The 23,323-nt window shown below is 41.7% G+C and overlaps 1 protein-coding gene across 9 annotated transcripts in view; it reads right to left on the bottom strand.

The window, feature by feature from the left end:
- Positions 1-23,323, bottom strand: part of adgrb2 (adhesion G protein-coupled receptor B2) — a 758,374-nt gene that overhangs the window by 37,626 nt on the left and 697,425 nt on the right. For all 9 annotated transcript variants that reach the window (XM_072548607.1, XM_072548608.1, XM_072548609.1 and 6 more), the window contains 4 exons: positions 21,321-21,416; positions 18,807-18,846; positions 16,407-17,071; positions 6,300-6,335 (listed from right to left, as the gene is read on the bottom strand). In XM_072548607.1, the coding sequence (XP_072404708.1) occupies positions 6,300-6,335; positions 16,407-17,071; positions 18,807-18,846; positions 21,321-21,416 (837 nt within the window). The remainder of the gene's footprint in view (positions 1-6,299; positions 6,336-16,406; positions 17,072-18,806; positions 18,847-21,320; positions 21,417-23,323) is intronic.

Below are 23,323 nucleotides of genomic sequence, written 5' to 3'. Positions count from 1 at the left end.
GAACAACAATGGCAAAGGATAAGCAAGTTGGGGTAAACAGATATGCTGCAGAAAGTAGACTGGGCAACCTAATCATGGGAACTGGGTGCTACAGGCTGGGAGACAGGTGAGAATGACAATTGTGAAAGGGGCAACTGTATATATTAGGGAGGGTTTGGTAAACCTGGATGAGAAATAAGTCATGTGAGTGGGGAGTTTGTCCACTGTAAGGGTCACCTCGACTTCCAGGGATCATACCTTACATGGTCACCTCATATGCCAGGGAGTGAGAGGAAGGAAGTACATGTGTAGGTTCATATAGCCATACAGAGATGGAAGGACTTTCGACCCTCTGAAATTACCTGAGAGAAGACTTGTGACAAGCTGTGCGTAACTCCTCTCCAGCTGAGTGCCTACTGTCACCGTCCTGTTTCCTTGTGAGGAAGGGGTACCTGGTATAAGGTCAAGGTGGTCCATGAAGCCCCCCACACCCTCCACAATACAAAAACATACACATACACACACACACACACAATTGCCATTGCAGCTGAGGACCAATGACTGGAGTGGCAATGTGTAGGTTCACGTGCATATCTAACAGGCCCTGAGACTGCTCAATGTGGCAGCCACCATCTTGAATTTGAAGGCAGCCAAAAAACTGCATGTTTGAAACAGCTGGGGTTCCCACAGAACAGCTACAATCCTGCAAGCTCTGGATTATGAAGGCCATCGCCTCTCACATACTTGCCTGGTACTCCTGTGTTTCCCAGTGGATGTGCATGACATCCCTGATTGCAGACATCACAGGATCTTGTTCCTGCTTGAGGCTCCTACTCCCTGGCAGTGCTCCAAGTGCCAGCAGGCTGGGAAGTTTCTTCCTTAGCCAGGTGAGGGACTTGACAATGATGTGCTCAACAGCTTCTGTGCCTGACTACTTCAGCAACTCACCCCTAGAGTTGACAGCATCTGAGTGGTGGGGGTACCAGGAGATAGCAATGCCAGTGCTTTCTCTGAAGCTTTAGAACTTTTCTCCTTTCATTGTACAAAAGCATTTCTTGTGGGCCTGCCCTCTTGACTGGCAATGGATTCTGGATTAGTGGTGCTGGAAGAGCACAGAAGTTCAGGCAGCATCCAAGTTGCTTCGAAATTGACGTTTCGGGCAAAAGCCCTTCATCAGGAAGACAGTGGAAATCACACTTGTCCTTTACGAGATGCAAAACAGAGAAGATGACACGGCTAAGGGTTGAAAATGGTACACAATGAATGACACTGACAGTAGGGTTACTGTGAGAGTGAAGAGTTGTATTTACTTGGTTGATGTGACATGGATGTTTTGGCATTCCCACAGGACTTCTGGTTTTCTCCTTTGAGGGTTCATAAGTTCATAAGATATAGGAGCAGAATTATGCTATTCGGCCCATTGAGTCTGCTCCACCATTTGATCCTGGATGATATGTTCCTCACCCCCATTTTCCTGCCTTCTCCCCATATCCCTTCAACCCATTACCAATTAAAAATCTGTCTAATTCCTCGTTAAAGTTACTCACTGTCCCAGCATCCACAGCACTTTGGGGTACTGAATTCCACAGATTCACAACCCTTTGGGAGAAGCAGTTTCTCCTCAACGCTGTATTAAATTTGCTACCCTTTATCCGAAGACTATGAGCTGTCACCCTAGAATGCCTCACAAGAGGAATTATTTGCTCCACATCTATTTTATCTTTACCTTTTATCATCTTGAAAACCTCAATTTGATGTCCCTTCATTCTTCTATATTCCAGAGAGTACAGGCCTAAACTGTTCAATCTCTCCTCATAAAACAAACATGTCATCTCTGGGATCAATCTAGTGAACCTACTCTGAATTACCTCCAATGCCACTACATCTTTCTGCAAATAAGGGGACTAAAACTGTGCACAATACTCCAGATATGGTCTCACCAAATACTCATGTGGAGGGTGGGGAACGTGATGTCACGTATCCCAACATCATCCACCAAGGCAATTTTTGCTCTACTAAGAGCTGTTTTCTTCTGGAATGAGAGAAAAGAAAGGATTAAGTGAGATACTGTGGCTGGCATAGCTGTTCGTGCTGGTGCAGCTGGGGCAGGAATAACTAGAGAGAGAATACGGTCTTGAAGAGCTTATGCCTGAAACGTTGCTCCTCGGATGCCGCCTGACTAGTTGTGCTTTTCAAGCACCACACTCTCGACTCTGACCTCCAATGTCTGCAGTCCTCACTTTCACCTAGAGAATAGGGCCCCTTAAGGACATGTATGTGTAGAACTGCAAGAAATGCGCAAAGCTCTCAATGAATATATCTCCTCTTGTTTACCATGAAGAAAGACATGACTACTTGGGAATTTGGGGAAGTTAATGGTAATATCTTGGGGACAGTCCATATCGCAGTACAGGACGTGTTGGATGTATTAGAATGTATGAAGGTGGATAAATCTCCTGATTCTGACCAGATATATCGAAAAACACTACAAGAGGCTACAGAAGAAATTGTAGGGGGCCCAGGCTGACATTTTTGCATCATCATTAGCCACGGGTGAGGTCCGGGAAGGTTGGAGGATAACAAATGTTGTCCCATTATTCAAGAAGAGTTGCAAAGAAAAGCTTGGGAAATATAGACCAGTAAGCTTAACATCTGTGGTGGGTAAATTACTTGAGAAGATTTTGAAGGATAAGATATACATGCATTTGGAAAGACAGGGTTTGATTAGGAGCACTCACCTTTGTGAGTGGGAAATCATGCCTCACAAAATTTGTTAGAGTTCTTTGATGAAGTGACCAGGAAGGCTGACGAGAGCAGGGCGGTAGACGTACTCTGTATGGATTTCAGTCAGGCCTTTGATAAGGTTCCATATGGTAGGCTGCTCTGGAAGGTTAGATCGCATGGAGTCCAGGGCGAGCTAGCAAATTGGATACAAAATTGGCTTGATGGTATGAAGCAGAGCGTAATAGTGGAAAGATGCTTGTCAGACTGGAGGCCAGTGATTAATGGAGTGCCTCAGGGGTTGGTGCTGCACCCATTACTGTTTGTTATCTATATCAATGATTTGGATGATAATGTACAAGGCCTGATAAGTAAATTTGCTGATAACACTAAAATAGGCAGTATTGTGGACAGTGAGAAAGATTATCAGAATTTGTCACAGGACCTTGATCAGCTGGAGATGTGGGACGAGAAACGACAAATGGAGTTTAAACAGGTAAGTAAAGAGTCTTGCATTTTGGAAAGTCAAATCAAGGTCGGAGTTTCATGGTGAATGATAAGGCCTTAAGGAGTGTAGTGGAACATAGGGGCCTTGGAGTTCAGGTACATGGTTCTCTGAAAGTGGAGTCACAGGTAGACAGGGCAGTGAAGGAGGCTTTTGGCACACTGACCTTCATCAGGCAGGGCATTGAGTATAGAAGTTGGGAAGTTATGTTGTAGTTGTACAGGATGTTGGTGGGGCCACACTCGGAGAATTGTGTTCAGTTTTGGTCACCTTGTTATAGGAAGGATGTTATTAACTTGGAAAAAGTGCAGAAGAAATTTACAAGAATGGTCTGAGTTATAGGTACAGCTTGGATTATCTTTCGTTGGAGTGTAGACGACTGAGGGGGAATCTTATAAAAGTGTAGAAGATCAAGACAGGCATCATCTGAGAGCTTCATCTCCAAGTCACTTTCTTGGAACTATGTTCCTTCACTGTTAATGGGTCAACATCCTGAAACTTCCACCCTAATATCACTGGAGTGTACGTACGTCACTTGGACTGTAGTACTTCCAGGTAGCTCAACCCATCAAGGATAATTAGGAACAGCCAATATTAAAAATAATTAGCATGAACTGAGGCTTGTTCAACCGACAGAAAACAGGAAATAGACACAATTTCTTTTTAAAAAAGGTATAAACTAAGGCAGGAAAGAATGCTTTAAGGACGCAAAGCAGCTGCAAAACAATATAAACAGGTTAAGTAAGTGGTCAAAAACATGGCAGGTAGAATATAATTTGGTGAAATGTGAATTTATCTATTATTGTTGGCTCTCATATTATCCATGCCAACCCATGTATCCAGCCACTTCGAATGGCCCCTCATAATCACCACACCAAACTCATGAACTTTTTCATTTATGTTAATTTAATGTCAATTCATTGGCAACCTACCGAGACACGCTTTGTCCTAACATCATCCTAGCCATCACACCAAATATCAACCATTGGCAGACCTCAGGAATCACATTCAAAATAATTAATGGAACAAAATTACATTTGGTTTGAACAGGAAACCGGGAGTGTTGACGAGGGTGAAAACAACAAATGCTGGAAATCACAATGGGTCAGACAGCATCCATGGAGAGAGAGCAAGCTAATAGTGAGTTTGAGAAGATTTGTAGCTCAGGTTGAGGTTCTGGATGTAGGTTTGCTCGCTGAGCTGGAAGGTTTGCTTTCAGACGTTTCATCACCGTAATAGGTCATCTTCAGTGAGCCTTTGGATGAAACACTGGTGGTGTAGCCCTCTTTCTATTTATATGTTTGGGTTTCCTAGGGTTGATTATGTCATTTCCTATGATGTCATTTCCTGTGGTGATGTAATTTCCTGTTCTTTTTCTCAGGGGATGGTAAATGGGATTCAAGTCAATGTCTTTATTGATAGAGTTCCGGTTGGAATGTCACGCTTCTAGGATTTCTCGTGCATGCCTCTGTTTGGCTTGTCCTAGGATGGATGTGTTGACCCAGTCGAAGTGGTGTCCTTCCTTATCCGTATCTAAGGATACTAGTGAGAGAGGGTCATGTCTTTTTGTGGCTAGTTGATGTTCATGTATCCTGGTGGCTAGTTTTCTGGTTGTTTGTCCAATGTAGTGTTTGTTACAGTCCTTGCAAGGTAAATTACATTAGTTTTGCTTGTTGTTTGCATAGGGTCTTTAACCTCCTGGTGAACCTCCTCTGCACCGTCTCCAAAGCATCCGTATCCTTTTGGTAAAGCAGTGACCAGAACTGTATGCAGTATTCCAAATTTGGCCAAACCAAAGTCTTTGACAACTGTAACATGACCTGCCAAATCTTGTACTCAATACCCCGTCCAATGCCATATGCCTTCTTGACCACTCTATCAATCTGCATTGCATCCTTCAGGGAACAATGGACCTGAACATTCAGATCTCTCTGGACATCAATTTTCCCCAGGACTTTTCCATTTACTGTATAGTTCGTTCTTGAATTGAATCTTCCAAAATGTATCACCTCGCATTTGTCCGGATTGAACTCCATTTGCCATTGCTCAGCCCAACTCTCTAATCTATCTATATTCTGTTGTATTCTCTGACAGTCCCCTTCATTATCTGCTACTCCACCAATCTTAGTGTCATCTCTAAACTTGCTAATGAGGTAACCTACACCTTCCTCCAAATCATTTATGTATATCACAAGCAATAGTGGTCCAGCATGGATCCCTGTCAAACACCACTGGTCACAGGTCTCCAGTTTGAGAAGCTCCCTTCCACCAGTATTCTCTCTCTTGTTGCGCAACCAGTTCTCTATCCATCTAGCTACAACACCCTGGACCCCATGCAAATTCACCTTCTTCATCAGCCTACCTTGGGGAATCTTATCAAACATCTTACTAACGTCCATGTATATGACATCTACATCTCTTCCCACAATCAACTTTGTCATCTCTTCAAAGAATTCTATTTGGTTTGCTGAATGCTGAATCAGATGCTCTCGTAACATTTAAAATATTTAGATAATTACTTGCATTGCCATAAGCCTCCAGGACCATGGGCCAAGAGCTGAAAAATGGCATTAGTGTAGTCAGATCATTGACTTTTGTAGTCACAATGACCTTATTCCCTGTTGTAAATGTCTGTGAGTCACATCTACCCCATCAAAAGACATCAGAATTCTAAAGCTCTCATTAGGTAACCCCTCAGGCTTTTTCTTATCCAAGAAATATATCATAATTTTACATTATCCTTGTCCATTCTGGTACCTTTGCAAAAATTCCAACAAGATTGAAATGCAGAATTTATTCTTTTGATCTATTTCATGAACAGTGTGTTGTATCTTGTCTGTACACTGTAGAATATAAAATCACAGTTAGCTTGAGCTAAAAACTGCTATTAAGTATTGTAACTCGAACAGAGGTTCATAACACCAAACTACCCCTGCTGCTTCATGAGATCATCTGTGAGTCTCGATATGATCATACATGATACTAAATTAGAGTTCCTTATTCTGTACAGTTTCAGAATAACTCATGCTATTATTGCCAAAAGAGCAGGAACAAGTTACTTTACAAATTACAGAAAATATATGATGATTCGTACCTCAAAATCAAGATCGGAGTACCTCAATCTTTTCCTCTGTGAAAATAACAAACAGATGTAATTAGTTAACATGGAAGTTTTTGGGAAGGAATTTATTGAGTTTATTAATGCCATTCCCCTCCTTTTTTATTAGGTTTCCTTGTGCAATACATCAAATCCATGGCAGCAGAAGGACAAGCTATGATATCTGAGACGTGAATAAATGCAACTCATGGAAGCACTTCATCACCTGCTCCTGATGGTTCACGTCAGACAAGAAGCTGATTATGTAGCCAATTGCCTTATTTTGGAACACTAATGCGCACCTCCAGATTTTAAAGTATTGACATGTTGCCTTCATTCTCCTTGTCACACAACTTCATGAAAGGGCCACCCTCACAGGATTTGTTTGCAAAAGCATTTGGACCCCCAGCCTCCTAATGAATGTGGCTCAGCTTACCACAATATAGCATATTGTTTCCTATAGCATACTCATAAAATAAGTGCCATGCCCTTCACAGATGATGTTAGGAAAAAGTTGATTCAATTCTGGTCTCCGTGCTATAGGAAAGATGTTGTTAAACTTGAAAGGGTTCAGAAAAGATTTACAAGGATGGAGGGTTTGAGCTATAGGGACAAGCTGAGACCTTTTTCACTGCAGCATCAAAGGCTGAGGGATAACCTTATAGAGGTTTTTAAAATTATGGCGGGCATGGATAAGGTGAATAGCCAACGTCTTTCTCCTGGGTAGGGGAGTCTCAAACTAGAGGGCATAGATTTAAGATGAGAGCGTCAAGATTTAAAAGGGACCTGAGGAGCAACCTTTTCATGCAAAGGGTGGTGTGTGTGCGGAATGAGCTGCCAGAGAAGGTGGTGGAGACTGGTACAATTACAACATTTAAAAGGCATCTGGATGGGTACATGAATAGGAATGGTATCGGGGGATATGGGCTAAATGCTGGCAAATGGGACTAGGTCAGATTGGGATTGTTGGTCGGCATGGATACGTAGGACTGAAGGATACGTTCTGGTGCTGTATAACCTTATGACTCTATACATCTGAACTTCCTCCTGCAAAAACTGTTGAGGATAGGATTATTTAAAAACTTCAAAGTAGAGATTGTCATACTGTACACAGGTACAAAGAATTGAATCCTTCTGTGCTAGATTATTCTAGAAACCTAATATTTTTGTAAGGTAAGGTTAATAAAGGTTACAGAATCAAGGCAGTTTGGAGTCCACTCCAGATCTCAAGTTCCAGGATCAAATGACAGAGGATGATACTTCAACTTACCAGAGTTATAGTATTTTACAATCTCATGTGAACTTGAATCAGGCCTGCAAAACCCCACTGGCTCAATAACTACTACAGCACTCAGTTATAAAGAAATATAAGCCCTTGAGATGACAGTGGCACAGTGGTTAACACTGCTGCCTCACAGCTTCAGGGGTCCAGGTTCAATTCCAGCCTCAGGTGAGTGTTTGTGTGGAGTTTGCATGCTCTTCCCATGTCTAGGTGCTCTGGTTTCCTCCCACAGACCAAAGATGAGCAGGTTAGGTGGCTTGACCATGCTAAATTGCCCATTGTGTCCAGGATTTGTAGGCTCGATGAATTAGCCGTGGGAAATGTAGAGTTACGAGGATGGGGGTAGGGGTTTCAGGGTGGGATGCTGTTCAGATGGTCAGCATGGACTTGATGGGCCAACTGGCATCTTTCCACAGAGTAGGGATTCTATGAATATGTAGAGGAGTGTGAGATTTAGGTAAAAACGAGGACTGCAGATGCTGGAAACCGGATTCTAGATTAGAGTGGTGCTGGAAAAGCACAGCAGATCAGGCAGCATCCGAGGAGTAGGAAAATTGACGTTTTGGGAAAAAGCCCTTCATCAGGAATAGAGGGCTCCATTCCTGATGAAGGGTTTTTGTCCGAAACATTGATTTTCCTACTCCTCAGATGCTGCCTGAACTACTGTGCTTTTTCAGCACCACTCTAATCTAGAGTGTGTGATATACATGCTCAAGCCAAGAGCACAAAAAACTGAGCCAATTAGGAAGCAAAGAGGAACAGAGAGAAAGTAAGGACTTCTAAAGATAGCAATTCACTGAAAGTGAAAACTAGATGCAGAGGAGGAAAGAAGAGCTAAGAATAGCACCTTATAATAAATACTTCAAATTGCAGTCCAGGAAGGGATAATGTGTTTAATTTCTGCAAAGTGTGAATTTCCAACTTGAGAATTTCCAACTTGAAGTATTGAATTAAACAATCACTGTTCAGGTACAATTACTAACTTCGTATTGAAGTTCAAAATCTCACACTTAAGATGGACATAGAAAATCTCTCACATCAAGTGGAGACCAGTTTCCTAAGAGGAGATGGATGGAAATTATGGAGCAGGTGATGAAGGCGGAATGAAGGATGAACTATCCAGTGGAAATGCTGGATATGAAAGATTAAAACAACAATAAGCAGAACAATCACTGCTAAAGAGAATTAACATGACTACTTCTTCCACTACTGCATCTGGGGCAACCTTAAAGTTTTCTTGTGCAAAAGTAAGTGACAGACTCAGGGAAGAACAGTAAAACATTGTTTGATTATTTTTTCCCTGTTGATTGGTGATGCGACATTGTTCCAAGCAGATTACGAGTTCCACATTATGAAGCCATTTTTCATTTGCATTGCTATGTGTGCTGAAAGTTTATACAGCGATGCTTTGTGCATGGGAAATCATGTCTCACTTACTTGATTGAGTTTTTTGAAGAAGTAACAAAGAAGATTGATGAGGGCAGAGCAGTAGATGTGATCTATATGGACTTCAGTAAGGCATTTAACAAGGTTCCCCATGGGAGATTGATTAGCAAGGTTAGATCTCATGGAATACAGGGAGAACTAGCCATTTGGATACAGAACTGGCTCAAAGGTAGAAGACAGAGGGTGGTGGTGGAGGATTGTTTTTCAGACTGGAGGCCTGTGACCAGTGGAGTGCCACAAGGATCGGTGATGGGCCCTCTACTTTTTGTCATTTACATAAATGATTTGGATGTGAGCATAAGAGGTACAGTTAGTAAGTTTGCAGATGACACCAGAATTGGAGGTGTAGTGGACAGCGAAGAGGATTACCTGAGATTACAACAGGATCTGGACCAGATGGGCCAATGGGCTGAGAAGTGGCAGATGGAGTTTAATTCAGATAAATGCGAGGTGCTGCATTTTGGGAGAGCAACTCTTAGCAGGACTTATAAGGTCCTAGGGAGTGTTGCTAAACAAAGAGACCTTGGAGTGCAGGTTCATAGCTCCTTGAAAGTGGAGTCGCAGGTAGATAGGATAGTGAAGAAGGTGTTTGGTATGCTTTCCTTTATTGGTCAGAGTATTGAGTACAGGAGTTGGGAGGTCATGTTGCGGCTGTACAGGGCATTGGTTAGGCCACTGATGGAATATTGCGTGCAAATCTGGTCTCCTTCCTATCAGAAAGATGTTGTGAAACTTGAAAGGGTTCAGAAAAGATTTACAAGGACGTTGCCAGGGTTTGAGGATCTGAGCTACAGGGAGAGGCTGAACAGGCTGGGGCTGTTTTCCCTGGAGCATTGGAGGCTGAGGGGTGACCTTATAGAGGTTTACAAAATTATGAGGGGCATGGATAGGATAAATAGACAAAGTCTTTTTCCTGGGGTCGGGGAGTCCAGAACTAGAGGGCATAGGTTTAGGGTAAGAGGGGGACGATACAAAAGAGACCTAAGGGGTAACTATTTCACGCAGAGGGTGGTACGTGTATGGAATGAGCTGCCAAAGGATGTGGTGGAGGCTGGTACAATTGTAACATTTAAGAGGCATTTGAATGTGTTTATGAATAGGAAGGGTTTGGAGGGATATGGGCCGGGTGCTGGCAGGTGGGACTAGATTGGGTTGCGATATCTGGTCAACATGGACGGGTTGGACCAAAGGGTGTGTTTCCATGCTGTACATTTCTATGACTCTATGACAGTGACAGATATTACAAGAGAGCCTGATAACAGGCATTGACCTAAGTTAATTTTCCAGTCTGGATCTTTGAATAATGAGCAAACTTGCCAACCATGACTAATTTTCTTCCCACTTCACATCACTAACACTGAGGCTAATTGCAGAATCTTCACTGATATCAAGATCAGTTATTTCAGCATGCAAGAGCAATTACATTTGAGCTTTCACTGATCTGCATAAATTGACATTACATGACAATGTTCATGTCTCTGGACAGCTTCTTAATTACATAGAGAGGGGTCAATTGTATAGAATGTTCTCTGATAATAACAACTTGCATTTAACAAAGCCTCCAAAACGACCTTACAGGAGTGTAGTCTGAGGAAAAAAAATGATAACTAAGAAAGGTGACAAAATGATGGGTATTGTACAGGAAGAGAGCTGCAGAAACAAAGAAGTTTGAAAAGAGAATTCTTGATTTAGGACCCAGACAGCTGAAAGTGCTGCCATCTACTGTGAAGCAAGAAATGGGGTCCAATTGAGGCAGAAGTTAAAGAAGGGTTTAGATTCATAGGGCTGTGGAACCAGTGGCGACAAAATACTCAAAGTTGAGATGATTGAGGAATTTTAATGAGGAATTAAACACCACCTTTAGAATTGCAGTAGTTCAATGATAATGGCCATTAACATCTTCTTAGAGTAACTGCCAATGGATAACACATCGGACTTTATCATTGTTACCCAATTCTCAAAAGCAAAAGAAAAGGCCAAGATATATGTGAACTGCTGAAGTTGAGAGTGGGCACAATAAAGTTTGGGACAAGGTCATAGTCCTTCACTACAACAAGGTGCAAATTCAGTTTTGATGTAACACTAAACAATGATTCAACAGTATTACAAAAAATGGAAAAGAGGTGGGTGTATAGTAGCTGCCTATTTTCATTAAAGTTTGAATTTTAATATTTGCAGCAGAAAGGACGATTATTATAAAGAAAATAAACTTTACCTTTTCATGTAAAATTTTCTGCATGGCTAAATTTAATGAGTCTGACAAGAACAAAAATCAGTACAGGGTGCAAAATTCAATTCTTCCAATGGCTTTACTCTCAGTTTAAATGAATTATATACAAAATAATTCCTTGGATAATGAGCCAGTTAACAGATCTTAGCACATTATTCTAAAATGTTTATTCCATCATCTCCTACTCAAACTTATTGGACACAAACTCTCATGTGAAGGTATTCGAGCATCATAGGTGCACTGAATTAGAACTTCCATCCATCCTATCATGTGATTACAATCTTCATCTAAAATCCCAGGGAAGGTGTCATGTGTTTGGTAGAACTATAGGGGAGGGTGGCCAACCTGAACTTCGGAATATCAAAGCAAGAGTATGTTCTCCAACTGTGCAGAGACAGGATCCAGTCCAGCTGGGTTTCCCTAGAAGATTGTCTACCATAGAACCATAGCAAAGTTGTGGCACAGAAAGAGGCCATTTGACCATTGCAGCTGCACTAATGGAGAAAAAGAAGAAAATGAACTAGTTACTCACTTTATTACCACCGTCATGCACCTAGTCCACAGCCTTGAAGATTACAGCCCTTCATGTGCAGACTCGGATACATTTTAAATGAATTGAAGATTTATGTCTTAACCATCAATCCTTGTGGTGAATTATAGACCCCACCACTCTCTGGGTGAAAAGTACCCTCTGATCCTTCTACCAGTTTTCTTAAATCAGTATCACCTGGTAACTGATCTTTGAGATAAGAGAAAATGGGTCTTTCCTATTGCTGCCACTGAAACTTTCGTAATCTCCATTATGTCAACGCTCAGCTTCCTCTGTTCTAAATAAAACACGCCTAGTCTATCCAGGTTTCCCTCATAGCTACAATGATTGAGCCCTAACAACATTCTTAAAACTCTCTTCTGTACTCTATCCAGAGTAATTATGTCCTTTCTAAAGTTGTGACCAGAACTGTACACAAAATTCTAGCTGCAGTCTAATCAGCATTTTATATAGTTTGAACACTGCAGTCCTGTTTTTGTATTCTACACCTGGTCCAATAACCAAATGTCTTGCCACCTCACGGTACCTGTGGACATGCACTCTGAGATCTATCACTCCTTTTATTTCTCTCAATATCCTTCCATTTACTATGTGCTCCTCATTTATTACCTCATGTTTCTCCAGACTGAATTACATTTGCCACTTTTCCACCTGTTCAGTCAAGCCATTTTGTCATTGTGGAGTTGAAAGCTATCATTTTCACTATCAACTACATGGCTAATTTTTGTGACATCTGCACATTTTCCAATCATGCCTCCCACATTTAAGTCCAAACCATTAGTGTACACAAATATAAAGGGCACCAACAATGAGCTCAGTAGAATGCACCTGTCAAAACATTTCCCTTTGCAAAAATTTCCATCAACCCAATAACCTTTGTTTCCTGCAATGGATCTGATTTGTGACATCCTCCTGTATCCCTTTTCACTTTTCTGACCAGTTTGCCAAGTGGGACCTTGTGAAAGTTGATGTTGATACCATCCACAGCATCTTCCAAAATATTTCTAAATCCAATGGAGCTCCAGTACATAACTCACACTGTAAACAACCAATAATCTGTTTTTATCTCGAAAAGTCACTCCAAAATTAACTCAACCTGGAGCCTAAAGCAGGGTCATCTAAACTGATTACAATGTCACTCAAAATCGAGGGAAAATCTAAAGTTCAAAGTCAGAAAAACTGTGTCAAGAGAGGTGGGGAAAATTTTCTGATGGAGTTATGGAGCACAATCGATTGAGGTAGAGCCTCACAGTTATCCTGAATCACCAGCAGCCTAACTGGGACTATTTTGGGTAAACTAGAAAACTATGTCAGCAGCAATTCAGGCAGCCACTTTGCCTCAAGATGAGCACGGCATCTCAATCTCTGAAGATTTAAGCTTAACTTTCCAATAAAAATTGCCTATCTGGCTCGGGTCACAGCTTAAAATATAGAAAATGTTTCATATAAGTTAGGAGATGTGCAAAAGTAATGGAATTCTAGTAAAATAGTGATACTGACCATTAAGGACGAAAGGTCATGCACTCAAATTAATTGGACACATTTATGTCATTCTGAATTAGATCTCAGAGTTGCAAAAGCACAAGAGAGAAACTGTAGCAGAATGGAGTATTTCAGATCAACTCGCATTTATTTAACTCCTGTAATGTAGAAAAAAACCCTGAGGCACTTCAAGGAAGGGTCATGATACACACAGAAAAATTAGGATTGATGATCAAAGTACATTCTGACGTAGGTCTTAAGGAACAGTTTGGAAGAAGAAAGAAACATTAAAGATGGAGACGTTTTCAGAAGGGATTCCAGAGTTTAAGGACTTGGGAGACATGGTGCTGGATTAAGTAAGTGGGCGGCATGGTGGAACAGCAGTTAGCACTGCTGCCTCACAGCGCCAGAGACCCGGGTTCAATTCCCGCCTCAGGCGACTGACTGTGTGAAGTTTGCACATTCTCCCAGTGTCTGTGTGGGTTTCCTCTAGGTGCTCCGGTTTCCACCCACAGTCCAAAAATGTGCAGGTTAGATGAATTGGCCATGCTAAATTGCCTGTAGTGTTAGGTGAAGGGGTAAATGTAGGGGAATGGGTTTGGTTGGGTTGCGCTTCGGCGGGTCGGTGTGGACTTGTTGGGCCAAAGGGCCTGTATCCACACTGTAAGTAATCTAATCTAATCTTCTGGGCATGTTTCTGTCAGATGGCTAACCTACAGTCTCCCCATGATTTCCTGACCTAGTCCCTATAATACAGGAGGGATTAAGGTGTAGAACCTGTACAGTAGTTCACCTGCTCACACATCAACTGAAGGCCTTAACTAGTCAATTATGGCCCTTAATCTACCTTTAGTGTCATAATACCCTGGACAATGAGAATGGGAATGCTGATTTTTTAAAGACATTCGGCGAAAAGGCTGGAAAGAGAGGGGTGTATTATTTGGGGGAATACCTTGTGAGTCCCATATTTTGTGCCTCCCTGCCTGGTCTTCAAAGCACGTCCCTCCTACCGTTCCCTGGAGTGCCCAATTCTTCCCAAACCCAAAAGCCAAGGATTATCTGGGTCTATTCCCAATCTCTGTGGGTCTATTTGCAGTCCCAGTTATAACTACTAATGAGTTCTGGTGCTGCGGAACTGTTAGAGCTGTTGGTGAATCAGATTGGCTGGTCACGTCTTCCTCCCACAACAGTGAAGGCTGAGCTTCACCTTACTTCGACTGTCCAGAAGGTTTGATCGGTGAAGAGTGAACATATTTAAAGGTCAGTTTGAAACAACAGCATGTTCCTGCACAGCCTAGCCCATACAAACAAACTGGACTAGCCATGAGGCTAGAATTGAAAGTATGTAGAGATCACAGCAGGTTTTAGGACTGCAGCACATTACAGAGATAGGGAGGGCTGAGGGAATGGAATGAACAAGAATGAAGATTTTAAAATGGAGATATTGCAAGTCAGGAGCCACAATAAAGAAGAAAACCTGAATATGGGAATTGATTTAAAAAATGCAAACACATCGGAGTGCAGATTGGTTTCTTACAGTCTAAAAATGTAAAGTTAAAGCAGCAAGTTAGGAGTCAGTAAGTGAAAGCTCCATAGTAGAAAAGGTAGTAAGAGTTTTCGAAGAAACATTTGGGCGGCACGGTGGCTCAGTGGTTACCACTGCTGCCTCACAGCGTTAAGGGACCTGGGTTGGATTCAGGCCTCAGGTGACTCAGGTGTCTGTGTGGAGTTTGCACATTCTCTCCGTGTCCGCATGGGTTTCCTCCGGGTGCTCCGGTTTCCTCCCATATTCCAAAAGATGTGCAGGTCAGGTGAATTGGCCATGCTAAATTGTCCATAGTGTTTGGTGCATTAGTCATGGGTAAATATCGGGAATTGAGTCTGGGTGAATTACTCTCCAAAGGGTTGGTGTGGACTAGTTGGGCCAAAGGGCCTGTTTCCATGCTGTAGGGAATCTAATCTAATCTAATCTAAAATTAGGGAGTTGCTGGACATGACTGAGGGGCAAAGAACTTAAAAGCAAATTTCATTCTGTGTTTTATATAGGGTGTAAGCAGGAGATTACCTGGTTCCTGAGCAAAGGAGTGTCTTAAAAGGTTTGGCATACATTGGTTGTCCCCTCATTAATGACAGAAAACTGATTGAATGAATGGAGAAACATCATTAAGTATGGCAAGGGGAGACAGTGGTTAGCACTGCTGCCTCACAGTGCCAGGGACCTGGGTTAAATTCCATCCTTGGGTAACTGTTACCATCGGGTGTTCCAGTTTCCCCCCACAGTCCAAAGATTGCAGTTTAGGTGTATTGACCATGCGGCATTGCCTCAGACCACTTTTTAAAAATTCATTCATGCGCTGAGGGCATCACTGGCTAGGCCAGCATTTAATGCCCATCCCTAATTGCCCAGAGGGCAGTTAAGACTCAACCACATTACTGCAGGTGTACAGTCACATGTAGGCCAGACCAGGTAAGGATGGCAGTTTCCCTCCCTAAAGGAGGTAAGTGAACCAAATGGGTTTTTCTGACAAACGATTCATGGTCATAAGATTCTTAGTTCCAGATTTTTAGGATATATTAAATTCAAATTCTACCATCTGCTATGTGGACATTTGAACCTAGGTCTCCAAAACATTACTTCGTTCTCTGGATTAATCCAACGATAATACCACAAGGCCATTGCCTTCCTCTAGTGTTCAAGGATGTGTAGACTAGGTGGATTAGTCATGGTAAATACAGCACAGAGGTAGGGGGGGTGGGGGGGGGGGGGGGGGGGTGGATGCTTTTCGGAGCAGACCTGATGGGCAGAGTTGGCTCTATCTGCAACTGTAGGGATTCTATTATAACAGATGAGTTCAGCCTCAGACTCCTACAGAGCTATATGTGTGAATCTGAAGGCATTGGCAAATACCAGTCTTTTACTCCAATTAAATATGAAAATTACAGAAGAATTATGTTTTGTGCGTGGCTGATACCATGGAGGGCTCAACTAAGTCTAAATGTGATTATAGCCTCACTGTCAATGTGAGATAGATATGATGCCTCTATCAGCGCTTCTTTCCTCTGTACTATCCCAACAGCAAATATGACAGGCTCAATATCATCGCTTCAACTTACTTCTAAGGAACCTGTGGAGTTTGTTGCACTTGGTTTGCTGCGTGGCATGGTCCTGCTCCTGTCAGCAAGTTCAGATGCTAGAATGTGCCTCACTGATGGGTGCTGTTTGATGGGTACATTCCGTGGGTGATTAAGCGTACCATAAGGTTGATTTAAGTTAATATTGATTTGATCAAGTGAGGCAAAGTTGGGATAAACCTCTGATTCGACTGGTTGGTTCCCGCCAATATTGTGCCTGTTGTCATCCACATTGATGTTTAACTTGCTGTCCTCTTTGACGAAAGGCTTTAAGCTGACTGTGCGTCTTGGGAGTACCATGTAGTCACCTTCCAGTGGCTGCTCTTGTGCCCGCCTCCATTTCACATCCACTGGTTTCAAGGTATTCTCGGTGCACAGATACAGTGTTCCCCTCAATTCATTGTTGGTTTCTTTTTCGGCTGGTTGATCATTCAGTTCATTCATACCAGACATTATATTGCGCAACTGGTGCATGGGAGGCAATTGAACCAAGACATTTCCTGGTGGAATATTTCCAGGAAGGGTTGTGAAGTTCATCCCTTCACTGTTTATGTTCAGCTTTTCATCTTCTTCATCATCCAACGAGATACGAGACAGTGTTCCAGTAATAGTCGCAGGATTGCAAGTGTTAACCTCCTTGAAGAGCACTAAGGATGCAACAACAATGAAAAACATGTGAGTTACTAAAAACTGCTACAGTATAACCTGCCTCTACTCTCTCAGCTGTATGAAATCAACAAAAGAGATAATCCCTGTTTTTTGGCCAATATGGACCCCTCAACTAACATCTCTAAATCAGAATATTGAATTATTATCACATTGCTGTTTGTGGGATATGTGTAAACATCATGCTGCAGTTCCTGGCAATCAACTGGCTACAAAACACTTTGAAACACCCTAAAATCATGAAGGGTTCTTAAATTTATTAAGGTCTTTCGCTCTTGTGTTATATTGTTGGATTGCCTATACATTCCAATACTAGCAGTGACTGAAGCTTTTGATGTATGGATCTTTCAACCTCCATACAGTCAGAGACTGGATATCCCTTACAGATGGCCACTCAGAAATCCTGATGCTATGACTATTTGGTAATTACCGAGGAGTTGAAACTTCCAAAGGGAATTTAACCTATACTTGTAATCCTCAAAATAAGTCCAAAGCTTTGAATTACAGTAAGGAACTTTGTAAGTTTCTGACTTATTTCCCCTAATAGTTAGCCAACAGACGTTATGCAGGAGCAAGAATTAAACCACACACTAACTCCTAACCCTGATCCCACACTCACACTGACTCCCCAACCACTCACTGTGACTCACTCACACCCCAATATGTGACGGCATCTCCCCGATACTTGACCATAATCCCCTGATCTTAATTCTCTGACACCTGACTGCCCCCAATGACACAGGACTGTCCTAACCCCAGACACCTGAACCAACTACTACAGACATGTTCTGAAGAAGGGTCATTGGACCCAAACCATTAATTCTGCTTTCTCTCCACAGATACTGCTAGACCTACAGAGTTTTTCAAGCTAGTTCTGATTTTGTTAGGACAGACATGCCTTTCTGAACACAGCACAGGGAAAGGAGCAAGCAGGTTTGAAGACAGTGCAGAGAGCAATGAGTGACATCATTCTGAACACAGCACAGACAGAAGAGGCAACAGGTTTTATGAGAGTATGGAGAGTAGGGAAAGGTTGAGTTGGAAAAACAGAATCCAAAATTGCTGTCACAGGAGATCTGTATATGTATTGCTTAGTAAGGAGCTGCTGGTAGGGTATCATCTAAATAACTTGAAACTAAAAAAAAATTATGAAGAAGGAGCAACTCCTTGGTTTTATGGAAGGGAAACTAGCAAAAAGGAGGTAAAATTAAATCAAGTCAAAATGAAATAAATTAAAACCAAAGGAAGGTAAAGTTTATAATATAAATAAAGTACACATCAATTTGTACACATTCCTGATGAAGAGCTTATGCCCGAAATCTCGACTCTCCTGCTCCTCAGATGCTGCCTGACAGGCCATGCTTTTCCAGCACCACACTTTTTGACTTCATTATGGGGTTGTTGAGAAAACAGTGAGTAGCTAGGAGATCAAAGAATTGAGAGTTTTGGTTAAGGGAGATCAGTTAAGAGACAGAACTGACACATAGGGAGTTCTGCGGGTTGTGAGTATTTGACAGAATTAGGGCACTTAGAATTGATGTGGAGTTTGTGGCATTATGTGGGCACCAACTGTCCACTGAAGAACCCCAATTTGGGTGGGACTGGGACTCCTGATTCTCCTGATGAATAGTATCAATCAGAATGAGAGGAGGACAATATATAAATGATTACTGATGAGGACAGAATTCACCATTCATGACATTGTAAAGCACTCACCTGACTGGCAGGCCAGGTCCACATCCTTTTCAAAATCTGTCTATAAAAAGGCAGCAAGAAACAAGGAATAAAAACCAATACATTAGAAACAGAAGTTTTCTGCCCAAGGAAATTAGATTGTTCTTAAGCATTCATTTAAAGTTCCCCATTAGTAAGAGGGGACACCAAGGTCCTGAATGATTAGCTAGTAACAATCTGTCCACTCATATTTGAAAGATTTGGAAGTGTATCTCCAATCTCTGTCTATGAAATTCACGACCCATCATCCGATTGTGGAATACAGCCCACCTAGCCTTGTGTTGCGCTACTGGTGCTCTCACCCACCGGGCAATAGGTGCTTATAATTCTTATTTTGTGTAGTGTCCATAAATTCTAATATATCAAATGTGGAATACATTTTCTAGATAAAAGTAGTAGCATGCTTAAAATGCAATATAGCAGCAATTCTAGTATATAACCGAAGGACGCCAATTTAGAGGTGTATAGTCTGTTATATTTCTTTTCATTCATTTTTAGGAAGCATTTATTGCATTTGGCATTTATTGCCAAACTCTATTTGTTTTGATAAGGTATACCTTTTTGCAATAACAGTCAGTACAATGAAGGTACTCCCACTATACTATCAGGTTGGAGATTCCAGAATTTCTTGTGATCATATCATTCTTTATAGTGGCTACAACTGATTCACTGCTAAGTCAGAACTAACTAAAGCTCAGAGTCACAGGTTCGGGACTGGAATCATGCTCTATAGGTCAGAGCAGGTATTCACATTAATGGACAATGTGAGCTTTTACAACAGTCTCTCAGACAGCTTCATATTCACTTTGATTGCTATAACAGTCTTGATATTCTGCTTACCTCCATGCACATAACAGGTGGAGAAGTTGAGAGTGTAAAGTGAATTGTGTGATTCCTACTCCAACTGGTGGCTCATGCTGCAATTTAATATGTCTGCAGATATTGGGGTGCCCCAGTTAGCTGCTGTTTCAAGGTCTCAGTCTAAATTTGGGCTTGCAGAGTGCAATGGAAAGTTTTATGCAAAAGTGACAGTTGCTCTGTGGGTTTCCCAAGGGTCAGGGTTGGCAGTGACACGAAAGCTGGCTCGAGATGATAAGTACCTTTTTAAACACTCCCCTATCCAGGAGAAGCAGAAGAGCAGTAATCTGACCTCAAGCAAGCCTTTTATTATCCCTATCCTCAATAGTCATCCTCGCCATTCTCCCAGCTCCTGGTCACCAAAGCTCTGTCTCTCCAAAGCCGTGATCACCAACCACTGACCCCTACCACGAACCTTGTTTGGATTGTGTGAATGTCTCATTTTGTAGTTGATGTTACCTATTTCTTGTTGACCAGGTAGTGTGATTGGCCAGTTGGGAAGTAGCAGATGGAGCTACAAGATACAATTGAGTTTACTTAGATTAGATTACTTACAGTGTGGAAACAGGTCCTTCAGCCCAACAAGTCCACACCGACCCGCTGAAGCGTAACCCACCCAGACCAATTCCCCTACATTTGCCCCTTTACCTAACACTACGGGGCAATTTAGCATGGCCAATTCACCTAACTTGCACATTTTTTTGGACTGTGGGAGGAAACCGGAGCACCCGGAGGAAACTCACGCAGACACGAGGAGAATATGCAAACTCCACACAGAGAGTCGCCTGAGGCGGGAACTGAACCCAGGTCTCTGGCGCTGTGAGGCAGCAGTGCTAACCACTGTGCCACCGTCACTTTGTCTGTGGAGAGAGGAGTAGCAGAAATTGTTCTTCATGCCCTGCAAGACAAGCTTATTGGGCTTTACCCAGGTTGGGTACCTCCTCAGAATATCTTACTCTTTTACTCGCAGCCACCTGATATTTAAACTTGCGTTTTGGAATGTGAGCCAGCTGCTGGATCCTGATTATTTCAAACTAAAGTCGCATTATACCAACAGTGTCAGCCATGTTTGCTGTTGACTCAATGATACATTTCAATCTACAGGTGAAAATCCTCTTGTGTATTGTGAAGCTAACAGGTTATTCCCCTCTTAATAAGTTATATGAATGCAAATATGATTACATCTGGTCAAAAACATTCTGTAATTTGTTCCTGATTTAAACGACTGATACAGAAACCATTCTAGTATAACCTTCAACTCTAATAATTACCTCACACAGTCCCTGACCGTAAAAGCCGAAACTGCTGGACATATCTCACAACAGTCAAAGTATAGATAGAGATTACCCAGTTTCTCTTGAAGCGAAAGCACATTGAGGAATATGACACAGGAAAGCCCCTTGTATCTCTTCTGTTTGTTTAATACAACAATCCCAAAACTATTCCCGGTCTATCCTTCTAATCCAGTATCTTTTTCTGTTTAAATATTTGTTTAAGTTTCCTTTAAGAAACAAAATGGTTTTTCTCTCAATCAGTCCTTGTGGAAAAGCAATTTGTGCTCCAACAAATCTTTGAGTAACTAATGTTAGATATGACTCAGTTTTCAACCTTTTGCTCTGCAATTGGTCCTTTACTCACCATAATCTGGACTTGACCATTTTTGTAAGAATCAGGTGAGTTTTCATTCTCTTCAGTTTTGCAGCTTCCTGTTCGACATTTTACAACATCCTGAATCTGTAAATAATTTCAGAAAACAGATTTAGAGAAATGTTGATATAAAACAGTGATAAGATAAAGAAAGTGCAGTTGTAAGAACCAACAATGCAGATGCTGATCCAACGTTTCCTGTTGCTCTTCTCTGGCTTTCTCCGGCCTTGTTTTTGTCTCCTTATCTCGTTAATTTTCCCAGTGTCTGCAATGCTCTTTTCTATTCTCTTTAAATTGTAATAAGGTTTTCTTCTTGAGGTGGGCTGCTATACAAATGCAAATTGTATGTCACGGTCTTAATTATTTTTCTCAAAATGGCTGTGTCTCTTGCTTCCTGAAAGCCTACCAATGTCGATCTGATTTTGAGTCTGAAGGATGTGCTCCAGACAGTCAGCACTAACTGGTTATATTTGCTACTGTTCATCTAGATTTGACCAGAAAATGAATTGGACCATTTACATTCATAATGTGGTTGCTACAGCAGATCAGGAACCAAGAATTCTCCAGACAGTAACTCTCCTTCTGTTTCCCCAAGCCTGTCCACTATCTTCAAGACGCAAGCCCAGAGTAGGCTGGTATACTATTCAATTGCCTGGATAAACATTTCTCCAGCAATAATCAAGAAAATCAGCACTATCCAGAACAAAAGTCTATTTGATCAGTACCTCATTCACCAAAACCAATATTCAATCTCTCTACCACAAAATCAGCCGAGTACACCAACTACAAGATGCCCTGCAATAACTCACCAAGGGACCTTCAACAATACTATCCAAACCCACAATCTAGAAGAACATGGGAAGCAATCTCCTTTCCGAGTCACACATTATGACTATTCATTTGCTAGCACTGGGTCAAAATCATGAAACTTCTTAAAGTACTGAAGATATCTACATGATAGAGCAGCAGTGGTTCAACGTTCACTGTCATTTACTCAAGAGCAGTAAGGGATGAACAATAAATGCTAGCTTTGCCATTGATACTCACATCTCATAAATTAATTGCTTAAAATGTCACCAAATTGAACATTTCTGTACTGGTCCAGCAAAGCTCTGGTGGCAATGTTGCCCTCTTAAGCAAACACAATTCAATATTACTTCAATACTCCCAATGTAATTCAACACGGCTACGACAGTCCAAGAGTCTAACAGGGCAGTTATCAAATTCTTTATAGAATTACCGTATATGGAATGTCAATGTTTATCAGATACTCCTGAAAGACTGGTAGAGGACAGCACAGATTAACCAAAATTAAAGCTGGCAGTTCAGCAACATTATTATTTTGTATGAGTGTATATGGAGTTGAGTCATCTCAGAAAGGAGGAAAGATTTAAGAGAGGGATGAATCAACCATGGCTAACCAAAGAGATTAAGGAGAATATTAAGTTGAAAGAAGAGGTATATAAGGTGTTAAAAGTCAGTGATAGTCCTGAATACTGGGATAAATTCAGAATCCAGTAAAACAGGACCAAAAAAGATAATAAAGAGAGAGAAAACAACATGCAAGGGCAAACTAGCAAAGAATATAAAAACCTGACAATACTGTTTAGGAAATGGCAGAGGGGTTCTGCATCAGTATTCATGGTGGAAGATACTTCAAACACCCCATTAATAATAAGGAATATAGGGGCGGAATTAAGTACCATTACAATCACTGGAGGGGTAGTATTAGACAAACTAATGGGATTAAAGGGAGATAAGACTTAGGGTGTAGGTTTGCTCGCTGAGCTGTAGGTTTGATATCCAGATGTTTCATTACCTGGCTAGGTAACATCATCAGTGGGAACCTCCAAGTGAAGGGAAGCTGTTGTCTCCTGCTTTCTCTTTGTATCTTTCTCCTGGATGGGGTTCCTGGCATTTGTGGTGATGTCATTTCCTGTTTGTTTTCTGAGGGGTTGATAGATGGCATCTAGATCTATGTGTTTGTTTATGGC

This window comes from Chiloscyllium punctatum, chromosome 27 (genome assembly GCF_047496795.1).
Source record: "Chiloscyllium punctatum isolate Juve2018m chromosome 27, sChiPun1.3, whole genome shotgun sequence".
In the NCBI taxonomy this organism is placed as follows: Eukaryota; Metazoa; Chordata; class Chondrichthyes; order Orectolobiformes; family Hemiscylliidae; genus Chiloscyllium; species Chiloscyllium punctatum.
Note: the sequence above shows the minus strand (reverse complement) of the source record. Positions and strands in the feature narration are given on the sequence as shown.